Raw genomic sequence first — 15102 nt, forward strand, 5'->3', positions numbered from 1 at the left:
GTGAGAAGATGCACCAAAGCCTCAGTGACAGCCACCACCGAGTGTGTCTGGGTGCACCCGCGCCGGCCCCCGTGCATTTCTGGATCGTGTGTGTCTGCGTGCCACCGGGAAGGCGGGTCTGGCTGTGTGTGTTGTTACAGGAACCCTGTGCACGTCTGTGTGCCCATGAGTGTGCGTGTGTGAGGATGAAGGAGGCTTGAGGATGTGGCACCTGTTTGTGCGATGGCACCTCCGTGTGTGTGTGTGCGCGCGTATGACATGCATTGGAGTGGCGATTGGATGTGTTTGTGCAGTGGGAGAGGGGATCTGCTAACGCCACCACAGGTGTGGGGACAGGGAGGGGTGGGGGAGGTGTGTGCTTTTCCATCCAGGGTCCATGGTGTGTGTGTGTGTGTGTGTGTGCGTGTGCCCGCTGCTGTGGCCGTGACCCTGGAGTGGGCAGGGGAGGGAGGCTGGGCCAGGTGCACGCCCGGCCCCTGCCAGCCTGCAGCCCCCTTTGCCCCCCATCCCAGCCCGCCAAGCCACGCCCGAGGAGCATTCGCTTCACATTTATTGATGCCCCGGGGTCAGAGGATGGCGCAGGGCTTCTTCTTTTTGAAGGGGTTGGTGGCAGCCGGGATGCCCACGAGGAAGGGGTCGCTCTTGGCCTGCTCCGTGCAGAACTGCAGCAGGTCGGTGGCCGCCTTGGACACCTGCAGATGAGCCTGGTCAGCCAGACGCGACCCATCCACCTGCCCCTCGCCCGCCATGCTCCCCTCCCCCAGCCCGCACCTTCACGCGGTCCATGCCGGCCTCCATCCGCAGCTGCTCCACCGCCTGGCGGGCCCGCCCAATGTCGCTGCCAACGGCCACTTTGCTGGACATCTGGGGGAGGGTAAGCAGGACTGTAGGCAGCGGGCTTAACTCCAGACCCAGAGCCCTAGGGCTGCCTGAGGGTCCCCGCACCTCCTCCCATGTCCCCCGGGGACTGCGGGATGAGGGTGGCTGCTCCCTGACCTCTGTCAGGACCCCTTACCTCAGCTGAGGACTCGGGCTGACTCCTGGCTGCTCAGTCCTCCTCCAGCGCCCCACTCTGACTCCCTCCCCGCACCGGCCCAGCCTCTCCAACTCCCTCCTCCCCTCCGCAGAGACTTTGAAGCCAGGACCTCATGGAGTGAAATGTCACCAGTGGTGGTGGCAGCAGCTGCCTCAGCCAAGGGGGTCTCTGCCGCAGGAGGCCCAGTGGCTGCCCTGGTGTCACGTGTCACCTTCCCCCGGGGAGTGCGGGACCCTGGCCTCCCACTCACCTGCTTGGTCCCCTGCTAACCTGCCCCAACACTCCTCCTTTGCCAGCCTCTGTCCCACCAGTGTGTGGAGTGGGCCCCGCCCCGGGCACAGCCCTGCCTCTCCTCTTCTCTCCCCTCACCTCCCTGGGGATCTCATCCGCAGACGGCGCAGTCTACTCGCCTATGCTGACGGCATCCTCTGCCCCTTCGCTCTCAAAGGAGAGTGGTGTCCAAATCACAATGGGCAGGGCCCGGTCCCTGACCTCAGAGCCACCCGAGGCCCCTCCTCCCTCCTCCATCCACCACACTCATCTCTCGGGCGACTCGCACCGAATTAGGCTAAAGCTGGGCTCCAGATGACCTCCCCCCAGACCCTCTGCCCCCAAATACACCACCACCACCCAACTGCCCTGGCCTAAATCTCCAACTCCTTCATTTCTCTCTCCAGTATCCCCACAGCTAGTCCTTTCTCAAGAGCCATCAATGGAAACTAGACTTTGGGTGGTGAACACTGTGCAGTCTATACAGAAGCTGAAATATAATGTACACCTGAAATTTACACAGTGTTCTAAACCAGTGTGACCTCAGTGAAAAAAAACCCATTAGATCAACCTTCAGATTAGGTTCTCAATCTAGTCACTTCTCTCGAGCCCTGTTGGTACCACCTTGGGCCCACCGCCCCACCCTCTCCGCTCCCCTGGACCAGAGCAATAGCCTCCGCCCTCGTCTCCCCTGTCCCGCCCACCCTTCCCCGTTCTCCTCAAGGCAGCCAGTGGCATCTGATAGAAAATAAATCACATCATAACATGGATGAAACTGGAAGACATTATGCTCAGTGAAATAAGCCAGAAACAAAATGACAGATAATATATGATTCCACTCATATGAAGTCGCTAGAGGGGTCACATGTGTAGCAACGAGAAGTAGAACGGTGGGTGCTGGGGAGAGGGGAACAGGTCATGTTTGAGGGGGACAGAGTTTCTGTCTGGGATGATGAAAAGTTCTGTGGATGGAGGCAGTTGCACAACAATGTGAATGTTCGAAATACCACTGAACCGTGCGCTTAAAAATGGTTATGGTGGTGAATTTTGTTATGTATATTTTACTGCAATAAAAAAAATTGGAAAAAAAAATCAGAGTCTCTCAGGCCCTTTTTAAACCTCTCCAGTGGTCTCCCAGCCACTTATTTATTTATTTATTTTTGTGAGGAAGACTAGCCCTGAGCTAACATCCAATGCCAATCCTCTTTTTTTTTTTGCTGAGGAAGATTGGCGCTGGGCTAACATCTGTGTCCATCTTCCTCTACCTTATATGGGACACTGCCACAGCATGGCTTGACAAGCAGTGCGTTGGTGCGCGCCCGGGATCCGAACCTGTGAACCCTGGGCCACCCCAGCGGAATGCATGCACTTAACCCCTGTGCCACCGGGCCGGCCCCTCCCAGCCACTTAGAATAAAGCCCACCCTCCTTACTACAGCCCCCAGGGTCCTGCATGGTCTGGCACCTTCTGCCTGGTCTGAATTCATTTCTTTGTTTTTTTCCTTGTGAGGAAGATCAGCCCTGAGCTAACATCTGTTGCCAATCCTCCTCTTTTTACTGAGGAAGACTGACCCTGAGCTAACATCCGTGCCCAACTTCCTCCACTTTATACGGGACGCTGCCACAGCATGGCCTGACAAGCGGTGCATCGGTGCGCGCCCGGGATCCGAACCTCGGGCCCCTGCAGTGGAGCGCGCGCACTTAACTGCTACGCCACCTGGCCGGCCCCTGAATTCATTTCTAACCAGCCTCTCCCTCCTTCATTCTTCCTGGATCACCCCGAGGCCCCTGTGTGCATTCATTCATTCGTTCAGTTATTCAGCGTATTTGCAAGATTCCAATATGTGCCCGGCACTGCAGAGTAAAAGAAATAGCAGTGAAGCCAGACCTAATCCTGCCCTCATGGGGCTGCCAGTCAGGGAGGGACGGACAACACCAAACACAACGTATGAAGTGCTATGAAAGACAACCAAAGCAAGGTAAGGGCGAGTGTGGGTGGTCAGGGCAGGCCTCCTGGAGGAGGTGACATTTGGACGGAGGCCCAGAGGAGGAGGAGGGGAAGCGGGTGTTCCAGGCAGAGAGAGCAGCAGGTGCCTCGTCCCTTGGTCAGGAAATAGCTTGTGGGTTCTAGAACAGCGAGGGGTCGGTGTAGCTGGAGAGGAGTGAGCGAGGGCAAGTGGTGGGAGATGAGGGCAGGGAAGGGAGTGCCCTCACAGGCCACAGTGAAGAGCCTGGAGTTTACTCCTAGCGGGAAGCCACCCTTAGAAGGTTTCAACAAGGAACGACACATCTGACTGCTGTTTCGCAAGCTCTCTGGACACAGCTGGGGAAGGGACTGGAGGGAAGGAAGCCCAGCGTGGAGGCCGTGGGGATGAAGAAAAGCACCTGGATGCAAATACAGAATCATCATGCTGTGCACCTGAAACTAAAATAATGTTCTGTCAATTATATCTTAATTTAAAAAAAAGAAGAAGAAAAGCACCTAGAACTTCTAGGTAAAACTTGGTGGACGTGTTGGGGGATGGATGTCATGTGCAGAAAGGGAGACATCAAACTCAACTCCCCAGTTTTCACCCTCGTAGATGAGTGGAGTGTAGGGCTATCTGCTGAGATGTGAAGACTCCAGGGAGATCAGGGTTAGGTGGAGAGAGAACTGAGATGGCGAGTTTGAGATCCAAGTGGATGTTCTGCTCCTTCAACTAAGTAGGCTCATTTCCAGCCTCAGGGCCTTTGCACTGGCTGTTCTCTCTCCCAATGGGGGGTGGCAGGGGAATGGCCTCCCCCAGATCTTCACATAGGGGCCTTTCTTGGCGCTCTGGCCTTGGCTTAAATGTCACCTCCTTGATATCCTTCCCCAACCACCTGTCCCTCCAACTAAGGCCACCAATCCCTCCATTCACCTCCACCCTCAAGACTCTACATCATCCTGTTTAAATTCGGAAAAGCAGTTACCACTGTTGTTAAATTTCTATTTCCCCAAACTGTAGGCCCCAGCGGGGCAGCGTCAGCACCTCATTCACTGCTAAACGGCAGCACCCAGCTCAGGGTCCAACGTATAGTACAGACTCCATAAATGTAGAGTGAGTGATTAATTGGGTCCCCTATGGACCAGATCCCGTGCACTGTTAGGAGGACCCATGAGATACACACCTCACCCCCAAGGATCTCAGTCTTGCTGGAGGGAAAGAGATGTCAGCCCTGGATCCCAGAAGAGATCCCTTACCCAGAGGAATGTCAGGGAAGGCTTCCCAAAGGAGGTGACAGCTGCAGCTGCCGGAAGAAGGAAGACCAGAGGGTTATGCCCCATGTCGAGGCCCTGGAGACGCGAGGCACGAACAGGGATCACTATTCCATTGACAAGAGGTGCTCAGAGGCAGAAACTCTCTGACACTGCCTGACGACTCAAATCCTGACCAAGGGCGATATCTAAGAACCCATCCTCTCTCCTGGAGGGGACAGAAAAGAACGGGCAAGCGCCGCGCAACGCGGTAGATCTCCAACAGGCGGCAGTAAAAGCAGGAATCTTCATTCATCTGAGGCTGAGAACACGCGAAAGAGGGAATCATGGCTCCTCGCGGCCTCCGTATTACGGAACATGAGCGCAAAGATGGCCGCCCCCTCAGGCTAAGGGCATCAGAGGGTCATGTGACTAGGCAACTTCCGATCCCTCTCCGCAGGTTTTCCAGAGCCCTACTTCCTGCGCTCTCGTGGAGAAGGGCGTGCCAGGGCTTAGTGCGTCTCGAGGCCGCCGGAGGCCCGGCCTGGGGCGGCTCTGATCGGGGAGTGCGATCGCAGGGGCATGGAGGGTCCCCAGGAGGGGAAGGCGCCTGCGGCGGCGCTGGCCGCCGTGCTGAAGCACAGCTCGGCTCTGCCGTCCGAGAGCGCCCAGGTCCGGGGCTACGACTTCAACCGCGGCGTGGACTACCGAGCGCTGCTGGAGGCCTTCGGCACCACTGGTTTCCAGGCCACCAACTTCGGGCGCGCGGTGCAGCAAGTCAACGCCATGGTGAGCCCTGGGGCGGGACTTTTTGGGTTGACGGGGGCGTGGCCTCCAGTAGCGCCAATGCTGTACTTGCAGGGGGCGGAGCTTCCACGGGAGAAGGAGGCGTGCCCTTCGCTGGGCTGTCCAGTAGTTGGAGAGGGGCGGGGCCTACCCTGGCGGGAGTTTCTGTGCTGGGGAGGGGGCGTTGCCCCCTAGTAGGTATATCCTAGTATCCGGAGGGTATGGAGACTGATTCTAGGTACCGGGCAGGTTTTAGGCAACGTGGGAAAGTGCTGTGGAGTGGGCGGAGCCTGGGACAAGACCGTGTGGTTGAGGGAGGAATTGGGGGAGGAGCCGAAATCAGGGCGGGGCCTGAGTTGGATTTGCTCTTCCCAGCGGGAAAGGGGGTCGGGTCTCCAAAGGTGATGCTCTCGGATTCCTGAAACGGGGCAAAGCCTGAGCGTGAGCCCTGAGATTCGGGCTGTGAAGGGGCGGAGCCTGCACAGGGGCGTTCATTCCCTGGTTCCTCGTAGACGTGGTCCTGTATCCCCTAGTGGGCAGGGCTTGGCGGCGGAGCTGAAACCCACCTGGAGTTTTTGGGCTGGACTTTGGAGTTCACTCGACCTTCTTCTGACACCTAGATAGAGAAGAAACTGGAGCCGCTGTCGCAGGATGAGGACCAGCATGCAGACCTGACCCAGAGCCGCCGCCCACTCACTGGCTGCACCATTTTCCTGGGCTACACTTCCAACCTCATCAGTTCAGGCATCCGTGAGACCATCCGTTACCTCGTGCAGCACAACATGGTGGGCACCCGGTGGGGCTGTGACCTTGGCCTCTTTGGGTCTTAATGGGCAGTAAGATTATTGGTCATTTAAGGGAGATAGGGAGATATGCGTCAGCAGAGGGACAGGATGGGGTTTTGCTTTGTGGCAGAGCACCTCCCAAGGGTCACTGGAGGGTTGGGAGTTAGGAGTCCTGCCCTGCATGAGGGCAGGGCTCCCCTTCCTGGGCCAACCTCACTGCCTTGTGGCTGCAGGTGGACGTCTTAGTGACTACAGCTGGGGGCGTGGAGGAGGATCTCATCAAGTGCCTGGCACCCACGTACCTGGGCGAGTTCAGCCTCAGGGGGAAGGAGCTACGTGAGAACGGGATCAACAGGTGGGGGGCGCCCTGAGTGGTGCTGGGTGTGGGAGCTGGGCTGAGGGTCCTGGGGCCTGACGCCCACATGCCTCCTGTCTCCAGGATCGGAAACCTGCTGGTGCCCAATGACAATTACTGCAAGTTTGAGGACTGGCTGATGCCCATTCTGGACCAGATGGTGTTGGAGCAGAACACAGAGGTGGGGCTGGAGCAACCGGGGGGGGGGGGGCGCTGGCATGGTGGGAGTCAGGGGAGGTGCTGCTGGCTGAAGCTGATGTCCCCTTCTAGGGTGTGAAGTGGACGCCTTCCAAGATGATCGCCCGGCTTGGCAAGGAGATCAACAACCCAGAGTCGGTGTATTACTGGGCCCAAAAGGTGAGGGGCTGGGTGAGGGCAAAGATGCCAGGCCTCGGCATGTGTGGTTTTATCTTGACAGCCATATGGGGAGTCAGTACTATTCTCATCATCCCCACTCTTAGATGAGGAACGTCAGACAGAGAGAGGTTAGGCAGTTTGTCTGAAGTCCCACAGCTCTCGAGTGTGGTCCTGGTATCCTGGCTCTACTCCCAGGCCACCTGGGAGCAGCCAGGGTGGTGCTTAGCAACCCCCATGTGGTGGGGACCAGGCTGCCTCCACCAGGCTCTGAGCTCCGGCCGCTGTCTTGTCCTGCCCTCCAGAACCACATCCCCGTGTTGAGCCCGGCGCTTACAGATGGCTCGCTAGGCGACATGATCTTCTTCCATTCCTACAAGAACCCAGGCCTGGTCCTGGACATTGTTGAGGGTGAGGCGCTGGGGCTGCAGAGGAGTGGGGGAGGAGGGTTGCTGGGCCCGCGGCCTGACCGCAGCCTTCTTCCCCCAGACCTGAAGCTCATCAACACACAGGCCATCTTCGCCAAGCGTTCCGGGATGATCATCCTGGGTGGGGGCGTGGTCAAGCACCACATCGCCAACGCCAACCTCATGGTGAGCGGGATGAGCGTGCGCCTGGTCCCCAGCGGGGGCGGTACGTGGCCCTGCCCTGCAGACATGCCCTTGCGTTCAGCCTGTGCCATGTCTCCACGGAGACAGCCGTGACTAGACAGGCCTGGATCCCTGCCCTCTTGGGACTGATGTTCTCGTCAGGGAGACAGACAGCAAACAAGTGACATGCACATCAGGTGGCAGTAACTGCTATGGAAAAAATGAAGGATGACGAGGTGGCAAGAGAAAGGGGTGCTGTTCAAAAACGAGCAGCTCTCCTGCGAAATGTGACCTGTGAGCAGAGGATTTCAGGAGGTGCCTCCCACGGGCCATGTGGTTATCTCGGGGATGAGCTCCCAGCAGAGGGAACAGCCAGCGTAGAGGCTCTGAGGTGCCCAAAGAAGGTCAAGCAACAGCTAGGGGTCCAGTGAAGAGGAGAATGGGAGGAGGTGAGATGGGGAGGTGACCCGCCTTGAGGGCTACTCAGGTGCTCACTGGCGCCCTCTGGCGGCTGTGGGGAAACAAATGGCGGGGCCATGTTGGGGAGAGGTGGTTAGGTTTGGAGGTCTTCTGATGACAGCCTTGGTGGTAGCTCCTGCTGAGTAGATGCAGGACAGGTGTTGCTCCCCAGAAGGTGGGTCTTGGGCAACGCTGCCCCACCAACCCCTACCACTCACTGTGCCCAGGTATTGACATGGGGCCTCTCCCTCGGAGCGAGGGGCTGCCAAGGGCTTCCTTCATCCGGGGCACCTCCCTCAGCCTCTCTGGCTACAGTGCCCTGCCTGTGTGTCTGTCCGTCTCCTTTGACCCGCTGACAGGCCTGCCCTGCCCCTCCCCACAGCGCAACGGGGCTGACTATTCCGTTTACATCAACACGGCCCAGGAGTTTGATGGCTCCGACTCGGGCGCCCGGCCAGACGAAGCCGTTTCCTGGGGCAAGATCCGGGTGGACGCACAGCCTGTCAAGGTGAGACCCTGCTGGGTGGCTGGGGTACATGGTCTCCCAGGCCACAGCCACGGGTCCCATGGCTCACCCGGGTCCCCTCCACAGGTCTACGCTGATGCATCCCTGGTCTTCCCCCTGCTTGTGGCCGAAACCTTTGCCCAGAAGGTAGACGCCTTCACGCCTGAGAAGAACGAGGACTGAACGGCTGCCGCCCCAGGGAGGCCCCACTCTATTTATTAATCTGCTGACCCAGCCCCTCTCCGCCTGCTTGGTCAGCGGCGTGTCTAAAATAAACCGTCTCAGTGGCTCTCCCGAGTGTGGGTCTGTGTCCTTGGTGGTGGTCCCCTGGCTTCAGCCTGCGCCCCCTTCAGCCTCGTAGGCCTCTTCCCGCCAGCACTGGACGCTGCCCCCCGTGGCGGTCAGCAGGCAGGGCTCTGCAGGGTGGTAGGCCAGCGACTGCACCACGCCGGGGCCCACAGGCAGGGCCAGTGCCAGGGACCCCTGGGGAGCGAGGGGGTGGGGAACGTCATCAGTGCGTCCCCTCCCCTCAGCCCCTCCCAGGCACCATGAACCTCATCTGCCCCACACTGAACCCCTCGGCCGCTCCGTCCTCTCAGGAGCTCAGACCAACATCTCGCGAGTGTCTCTCACATCCTTGCTCAGCAAGTCCCCTTGCCTCTGCCTTTCGTCGTGTCCAGGGACCGCCGGTCCTCTCACCCCTCATGGCTGCCACCCTACTCCGATCCGTCCCGTCTTGCTCCCAGCTTCCCTCCCCTTCGCCGCTTCGGGGTTCCACCAGCCCATCTGGGAGCCTCAGTGCTCTCACTTCCCTTGTCGCCCCGCAGTCACGCTCCGCATCCGTGGTTCCTCAAGCAGGCCTCAGTTCCTCTTTCCACCTCGAAACGTACCTTCAGGTGCCCTCCCCCAGGGTGACTTCTCCTCTACCGGACCCTCCAGAAGGAGGCCGAATGTGCACGCTTTCTTGGTTCCCAGAGCGAGAGCTGGCCCCTGGAGTCTCCAGGGCCCCTGTTCCCTCCACCCTCTTAGGGGGCTTAATTCCCCTGGCCAAGCCCCAGTGGCCTGGTCTCCTTCCCTGAGGCTCCCAGCCCTGACTCCACTAAGCCTGGCCAGTCTGTTCCCAGCCTGACACCCCCCGAGGCCAGGTCACATCACGATAGGTGACAGGCTCAGGGCTGGAAAGTACAGCGATGCTCAAAGGCAGCTCAGGTTCCCTGAACAACTACAGCCTGGGTGAGCCCCGGGGCAAATGCTGGCCCCCCCTCCCCCAGGGTCAGTGCCAGTGGCTTGGCCTGGCGATCGTGGCCCTGCCTGCTCTGGACCCTGCTGCCGCCACCGCCACCACCGCTGTCCGGAAGTGCATCTACGTCCTGACCAACGCATGTGTGCCACACCTCCAAGCCTCACGGCACGCTGTTCCTTTGCCAGGAATGCCCTTCTTGCCTGTCCTCTCACTCCTCCTTCGAGCCCCCAGATCTATCAGCACTCCCTCCTTCAGGGCCGGGAGTGACCGCGGTAAGGACAGTGAAGGACAGGGCAGGCGCCCCGGGGCGGAGTGGGGGCGGGAGGCTCACCTCCACTAGGTCCCAGAAGAACACCCGCCCGTCCTCGGAGCAGCTGACCACGTGCGTGTCGCGCTCACTCAGGCAGCAGTCCAGCTTGTATTCCCGGTTCTTGTGGCCCGTGTACCTGGGGGCGGGTGGTGGGATCAGGGGGCCTTCCTCTCAGCAGAAGTGGGGGCGGGCGAGGAACCCCATGCCCCAAAGACTCACTCGCCCAGCAGCTCCCCTGTGTCTTTGTCTAGAAGCCGCAACGTGGAGTCCAGGCTGGACACCAGGGTGCACTGGCCGTCCCGGCTGAAGCAGATGCAGGTGATGGGGCCTAGGAGGAAGGGATGGGAGGGCAGACTGGTGAGGCTGGGGCCCCCTCTGCAGCCCCCACATTCCCTACCTGCCCCACAGCCCCGGCCATACTCACTGCCCACGTAGTCTGAGAAAAGCTGCCCCATCCTCAGGTCATAGCGCCTCACTCGGCCGTCCACTGAGCTGCAGGAGAGGATGGATCCAGCTGAAGCGGCCACTGGGGCTCCAGGCACCTCAGCGTCCCTGTACCCTCCCTCCCCACCAGGGCCCTGACGGCAGATAGGCCTGCCCTTCCTGTGCACCCTTCACTGTCTTGCTCCTGTCCAGGGCCAGAAAACTCGTGCTGAAATAAATTCATAAGAGGAATTACAAGGTGCTGGCTTTGAGACTCAGACCCAGCGCCTATCAGGTCCCACTCCATCTGTTTCTAAGTACTGAGCATCCTCTCTGGGCCGGATCCTGTCTGGGGGCTTGAGACACAGCTGTGACCAAGCCAGGAGCACGTTCTGCCAAGACGGAGCCTCGCTGACTGAGAACAATCTAGGAAGGCCTCCCAGAGGAGATGACATCTGAGAACTGGGACTTGAAGGATGAGAGAGAGCCAACCACATGTGGTCTAAGGGGGATGTGTGGGAACAGGGCCAGCCACCAGGCTCCGCAAACTCCCCCCCCCCCCCCCCCCCCCCCCGGTGGGAATGGCTCTCAGGCAGCCCTGCATGTGCGTTGTTTTTTTTAATTGTCTCCTGCAGCTACAATATCAACCCTATGTGGGCAAGGAATTTTCCTAATTTCTTTATGTTGTTCACTGCTGTGTGCTCAGTGACTAAAAAGTAACCTGCCGCAGGTGCTCAGATACACCCTGAATAAGCAGTAGAAGGGAAGTCCGGGCAGAGGAGGCGTGCTGGGCATATTGAACAGAGAGGAGGCTGGGAACGAATAAAAGCAGAGAGGTCAGCAGGGACCGGACCATGCGGGGCCCTGTGACCCGCGCTGAGGACAGCAGATTGTAATCTAAGCCCAGAGGCGCCATGATCCCCAGCGGTGATCAGGCGAGGCCCTGGCTCCACTCACCCAGCCAGGACCTCGTGGTCCGACACCTTCACGCTGGACACGCCGTCCCTGGCTTCGTCCAGCGTCTGCACGGGCTCAGGCCGCCGAGAGCGGCAGTCCCAGCAGCGGACGCTCGAGTCGATAGAGCCTGGGAGGCCGGCACGAAGGTGAGGTCAGGTTGGGGGGGCAGGGCGGCACCCTGGGCCCCCCTGCCCAGGCCCCAGGCTCACCGGACAGGATGACCGTGGCCTCTTCATTAAACTGCACCGTGTTCACCTTCTGAGAAACAGGAACTGCCCCTCAGAGGAGGCCGGACTTGGGGGGACGGGGAGAGAGGCGGGCAAAGGCTAGGGGCACGGGACTGAAAGGTTTTGGGGGAACTGCAAGGACGGAGCTTCGGAAATGCCGGGCCCCGGGGAAGGATCCTCGCTCTGTAATGGGGGTGTCCCTGTCACCTCCCGCGCAGAAAGCGGGTCCCTTCCGCACTCACGCTCTCCTGCACTCACCCCCGCGTGGCCCCGGAATTTGCGCACGACCTGCCCCGAGGCCACATCCCACAGCACCACCGCCTTGTCCCCGCCGCCGGAGCAGAGGTTGCTGTTGTCAAAGGAGCTGGGGGGCGGGGGAGGCGGGTCAGCGCCGGGCCCCGGCCCGGACCCCGCCCCTCACCCCCCGGCCCGGCCCCCGTCCCCGCGCGGCCAGCCCTCCGCCCGGCCGGCCCCCACCCCCCGCCCCCGCCCGGCCTCCGCTCACCCGGCCGCGTCCAGCACCTCGTAGCCGTGGCCGCTGTACGTCCGCAGCAGCGTCCCCCGCAGCGGGTTCCACAGCTTCAGGGTCTTGTCGCTGCCGCACGTCAGGCAGTAGTTGCCGTCCACTGGGGAACACGGGGGTTCAGGGGGCCGCCGACCGCAGGAGGCGGAGGACCCGGAGGCAGAGAGGGCGCTCACCATTGAATCGCACGGCTCGCACTGCCCCCTGCCCGCAGTCCAGCGTCTTCAACCGTTTCTGCGGCAGCTCCGGGCCCCGCGGCTTTGGCTCAGGGAAAGCCATTGCTCCCGGAGCCCTTCCTCGCCGCCTTAGGTCGGTGTACGCAGGCTTCCGAGCACTCGGAACCCACGCTTCGGTGTCACCTTATTATTGTCCACCGCGGCCTACTTCCTGTTTCTCACTTCCAGGTTCAAATTTTCGGCTTTTCGGCTAGTGTTGGGAATACTGAAGCCGCTTCCAGCTTCTTTTCCCCACTTGCTGTTTTTAAGGGACATTTTTGGCGTCTTTAATTTTCTGGTCTCTGGCTATGGGGAGTCCTGGCCCCCGCCGCTAGGAACGGAAGCGCGAGGGCTGCGGGTGTTACTCTAAAAGCCACCCTCCGTTTCCACGCCGGAAGTTGCAACTCTCGCTGCGGAAGAGGCGCGACCTCGGAGTCGCTATGTCCATGAACAGCATGTCGGACCCACGGAGACCGAACAAAGTGCTGAGGTGAGGACCCAGCGTCATGGGAACGGGCCTTGGGGTGTGGGGCGGGGCCCAGGGAAGCGCTTGTCCATCCCGGGGGCGCGACTTGCGCCCCCTGACCCTTGCGCCTGCCGCAGGTACAAGCCACCGCCGAGCGAGTGTAACCCCGCCTTGGACGACCCGACGCCGGACTACATGAATCTGCTGGGCATGATCTTCAGCATGTGCGGCCTCATGCTCAAGGTGGGCGCGGCTGAGTGTCCTCCGGCGCTGCTCTGCCTGACAGCTGCGCCGGGGGCGGATTCGGAAGGAAGCGGGCCAGCGCCGAAGGGGCGCGGCCTGAGCCTGGCCGGGGGCGGGGCCAGTGACGCTGAACGGGGAAAGGGCCGTGGGGGAAGCCGGCGGTCCGGGTCAGGGTGGGTACGTGGGCGGTGGGTCTGAGGGGCATGCTAGACTTTAAAGAATCTGGAGGGGACTTGTGGAGAAAGGCTGGGGTGCTTAGCATGATGGTATATGTCAAAGACTAGTCTTCTTAGGCCGCGGAGTAGGATCAGAAACCGGGTACTTGAAGTAGGCTCTGGGGGGCTGGGACGGAGGGACTCCTGGAGGGCAAGGTCCGAGCTGCACCAGGTGGAAGCGGTGGGTTGGAACCGGTGCCTGGGAATGCCCCTTTGGAGGCTCATTGCCTGCCTCGCACTGAGCTAACCCACCCATCCACCCACCTTTCCCCAGCTGAAGTGGTGCGCTTGGGTGGCCGTCTACTGCTCCTTCATCAGCTTCGCCAACTCCCGGAGCTCTGAGGACACTAAGCAGATGATGAGTAGCTTCATGTGAGGCTGGTCCTAGAGAAGGAGGGACTCCCGAGGAAGGGGAGGGGGCCCCAAGCCTACCCATCCTGGACTGACACTCTCTCCCGTCTCAGGCTGTCCATCTCCGCCGTGGTGATGTCGTATCTGCAGAACCCTCAGCCCATGACGCCCCCCTGGTGATGTCAGCCTAGAGGGTTACATCCTGGACCCCTCTCTCTGCCTTCCCCCAGGCCTGGCCCTTGGCTGCTCAGCCTCCTGCCCTCAGCTGCTGACCTGGGCTTCTCTGGGTGAGGTAGTCTCAGGGCCCGCAGCTGGATGGGGGAGCCTGGGCCTTTCCCTGGGATCCCACTTCTGCTGGGGCAGAGAGGGGATACCCTGGGCCCACCCGTCCTGCCTCTCTTCCCCACCCTGCCTGCTGCTGGGCGAGATGCTGTCCATGTTTCTAGGTGTATCCACTCGTTTTCTTGTTGAAACCAGTTAATAATAAAGTTTTGCATTCTGGCTGTTCTCTGCAACCTCTCTTCTGTGCACTGGGGCTGCTCTTCCTAGGGGGCAGGGCTTGTTCCTCCACTCAGTCAGGCCTGGGGAGGGGCCCCAGGCTGGAGCCTTCTGGTAGTTCACTTGTCTATTTCACAAGCCTCATGCTTTAAGTCAGCTGCCGGGTACAGGACAGTGACCCCTGCCCTCTGGCAACTCAGCAGATGGCCCTGCTGACCTGAGGAATCTGGGCTTTGGTTTTCTTATCAGAGAAACGGGGTCACATAAGCGAACTGGACGGACTGGTAGGGATTGGGAAAGGCATGAAAGACAGAGTCCTCCCCCACGTGTCAGGCTCCCTCCTCACTGGAGGACCCCAGTGTCTTATCAAACCAGGCCGGATGCTTCCCGTCCCCAGCACTCCAAGGGCAGTTCCTTGACCCAACGTCTCAATCCTCACAGGACAGAACTGGGCCCCCATCAACTTCTGCTCCTAGCCCAGCTAGGTCCCCCTAGACCCCTAGCCCTGAAGGTCAACGGGATACTCGAGGACCCCATGCACACACTCCACCTCCTAGCAAGCCCCGTACCCTTCGGGAAATTTGAGATCTCTTCACCCACAGGGACAAAAGGGCACTCCGAGGCCACACGTAGGCGGCGAGACGCTCAAGACTCCTTTGGCCATGGGGGCCAGCCCCGTGGCATAGCGGTTAAGTGCGCGCGCTCCGCTGCTGGCGGCCCAGGTTTGGATCCTGGGCGTGCACCGATGCACCTCTTGTCAGGCCATGCTGAGGCCGCGTCCCACTTAAAGTGGAGAAAGATGGGCACTGATGTTAACTCAGGGCCAGTTTTCCTCAGCAAAAAGAGGAGGACTGGCATGGATGTTAGCTCAGGGCTGATCCTCCTCACAAAAAAGAAAAAAAAAAGACTCCTCTGGCCAAACCAGCACCCCGAGGGTGGGACACGACCTGCGCCTCCCTACGCTCCTAGAGCCCCCGGAGGTACTCAGAACTAGCGCCCGGGTCCGGTGACACGCCGGGCCCCGCCCTGGCCCCGCCCCCGGCGGCGCCCATTGGCCAGGCCGGGTTCTGGGGGC

At 60.4% G+C, this 15102-nt stretch overlaps 4 protein-coding genes across 5 annotated transcripts; 2 read left to right on the forward strand and 2 right to left on the reverse strand.

The window, feature by feature from the left end:
* Positions 1–315: 315 nt before the first annotated feature.
* Positions 316–5973, reverse strand: GNG14 (G protein subunit gamma 14). Its single transcript, XM_058525624.1, has 3 exons — positions 5875–5973; positions 772–864; positions 316–692 (listed from the first exon to the last, which is right to left on the reverse strand). Exons 1-3 carry the CDS (start codon positions 5971–5973, stop codon positions 567–569), a joined length of 318 nt encoding a protein of 105 aa, XP_058381607.1. The 3' UTR covers positions 316–566.
* Positions 5003–8645, forward strand: DHPS (deoxyhypusine synthase). Of its 2 annotated transcripts, none has more exons than XM_058525618.1 (9): positions 5003–5311; positions 5929–6093; positions 6327–6448; positions 6533–6629; positions 6719–6805; positions 7108–7213; positions 7292–7395; positions 8211–8359; positions 8444–8645. In XM_058525618.1, exons 1-9 carry the CDS (start codon positions 5105–5107, stop codon positions 8505–8507), a joined length of 1101 nt encoding a protein of 366 aa, XP_058381601.1. In that variant the 5' UTR covers positions 5003–5104; the 3' UTR covers positions 8508–8645. The 2 variants fall into 2 exon arrangements, with proteins under 2 accessions (XP_058381601.1, XP_058381600.1); XM_058525617.1 differs by having other exon boundaries at positions 8234–8359.
* WDR83 (WD repeat domain 83) lies at positions 8551–12543 on the reverse strand. The gene is made up of 9 exons (XM_058525619.1): positions 12216–12543; positions 12022–12142; positions 11775–11880; positions 11499–11547; positions 11290–11416; positions 10334–10401; positions 10129–10237; positions 9931–10045; positions 8551–8839 (listed from the first exon to the last, which is right to left on the reverse strand). Exons 1-9 carry the CDS (start codon positions 12316–12318, stop codon positions 8690–8692), a joined length of 948 nt encoding a protein of 315 aa, XP_058381602.1. The 5' UTR covers positions 12319–12543; the 3' UTR covers positions 8551–8689.
* A 58-nt stretch (positions 12544–12601) lies between these two features.
* WDR83OS (WD repeat domain 83 opposite strand) lies at positions 12602–14030 on the forward strand. Its single transcript, XM_058525623.1, has 4 exons — positions 12602–12744; positions 12858–12963; positions 13453–13550; positions 13643–14030. Exons 1-4 carry the CDS (start codon positions 12695–12697, stop codon positions 13707–13709), a joined length of 321 nt encoding a protein of 106 aa, XP_058381606.1. The 5' UTR covers positions 12602–12694; the 3' UTR covers positions 13710–14030.
* The last annotated feature ends 1072 nt before the right edge of the window (positions 14031–15102 follow it).

This window comes from Diceros bicornis, chromosome 30, assembly GCF_020826845.1.
Source record: "Diceros bicornis minor isolate mBicDic1 chromosome 30, mDicBic1.mat.cur, whole genome shotgun sequence".
Classification (NCBI taxonomy): Eukaryota; Metazoa; Chordata; class Mammalia; order Perissodactyla; family Rhinocerotidae; genus Diceros; species Diceros bicornis.

What these genes read in the sequence shown, in the direction of transcription:
- DHPS (XM_058525617.1), top strand. Translation starts at nt 5,105, where the DNA reads ATGGAGGGTCCCCAGGAGGGGAAGGCGCCTGCGGCGGCGCTGGCCGCC. An exon ending in TGCAGCAAGTCAACGCCATG is followed by an intron (nt 5,312 to 5,928) that starts GTGAGCCCTGGG and finishes TCTGACACCTAG; the next exon opens with ATAGAGAAGAAACTGGAGCC. An exon ending in TGTTGGAGCAGAACACAGAG is followed by an intron (nt 6,630 to 6,718) that starts GTGGGGCTGGAG and finishes GTCCCCTTCTAG; the next exon opens with GGTGTGAAGTGGACGCCTTC.
- GNG14 (XM_058525624.1), bottom strand. Translation starts at nt 5,973, where the DNA reads ATGCTGGTCCTCATCCTGCGACAGCGGCTCCAGTTTCTTCTCTATCTA. An exon ending in GTCCAGCCCAAAAACTCCAG is followed by an intron (nt 865 to 5,874) that starts GTGGGTTTCAGC and finishes ACCCTCCCCCAG; the next exon opens with ATGTCCAGCAAAGTGGCCGT. An exon ending in CCGGCATGGACCGCGTGAAG is followed by an intron (nt 693 to 771) that starts GTGCGGGCTGGG and finishes GCTCATCTGCAG; the next exon opens with GTGTCCAAGGCGGCCACCGA.
- WDR83 (XM_058525619.1), bottom strand. Translation starts at nt 12,318, where the DNA reads ATGGCTTTCCCTGAGCCAAAGCCGCGGGGCCCGGAGCTGCCGCAGAAA. An exon ending in GAGGTGCTGGACGCGGCCGG is followed by an intron (nt 11,881 to 12,021) that starts GTGAGCGGAGGC and finishes CCCGCCCCCCAG; the next exon opens with CTCCTTTGACAACAGCAACC. An exon ending in GGCCACGGTCATCCTGTCCG is followed by an intron (nt 11,417 to 11,498) that starts GTGAGCCTGGGG and finishes CCGGCCTCCCAG; the next exon opens with GCTCTATCGACTCGAGCGTC.
- WDR83OS (XM_058525623.1), top strand. Translation starts at nt 12,695, where the DNA reads ATGTCCATGAACAGCATGTCGGACCCACGGAGACCGAACAAAGTGCTG. An exon ending in AGACCGAACAAAGTGCTGAG is followed by an intron (nt 12,745 to 12,857) that starts GTGAGGACCCAG and finishes CGCCTGCCGCAG; the next exon opens with GTACAAGCCACCGCCGAGCG. An exon ending in CAGATGATGAGTAGCTTCAT is followed by an intron (nt 13,551 to 13,642) that starts GTGAGGCTGGTC and finishes CTCCCGTCTCAG; the next exon opens with GCTGTCCATCTCCGCCGTGG.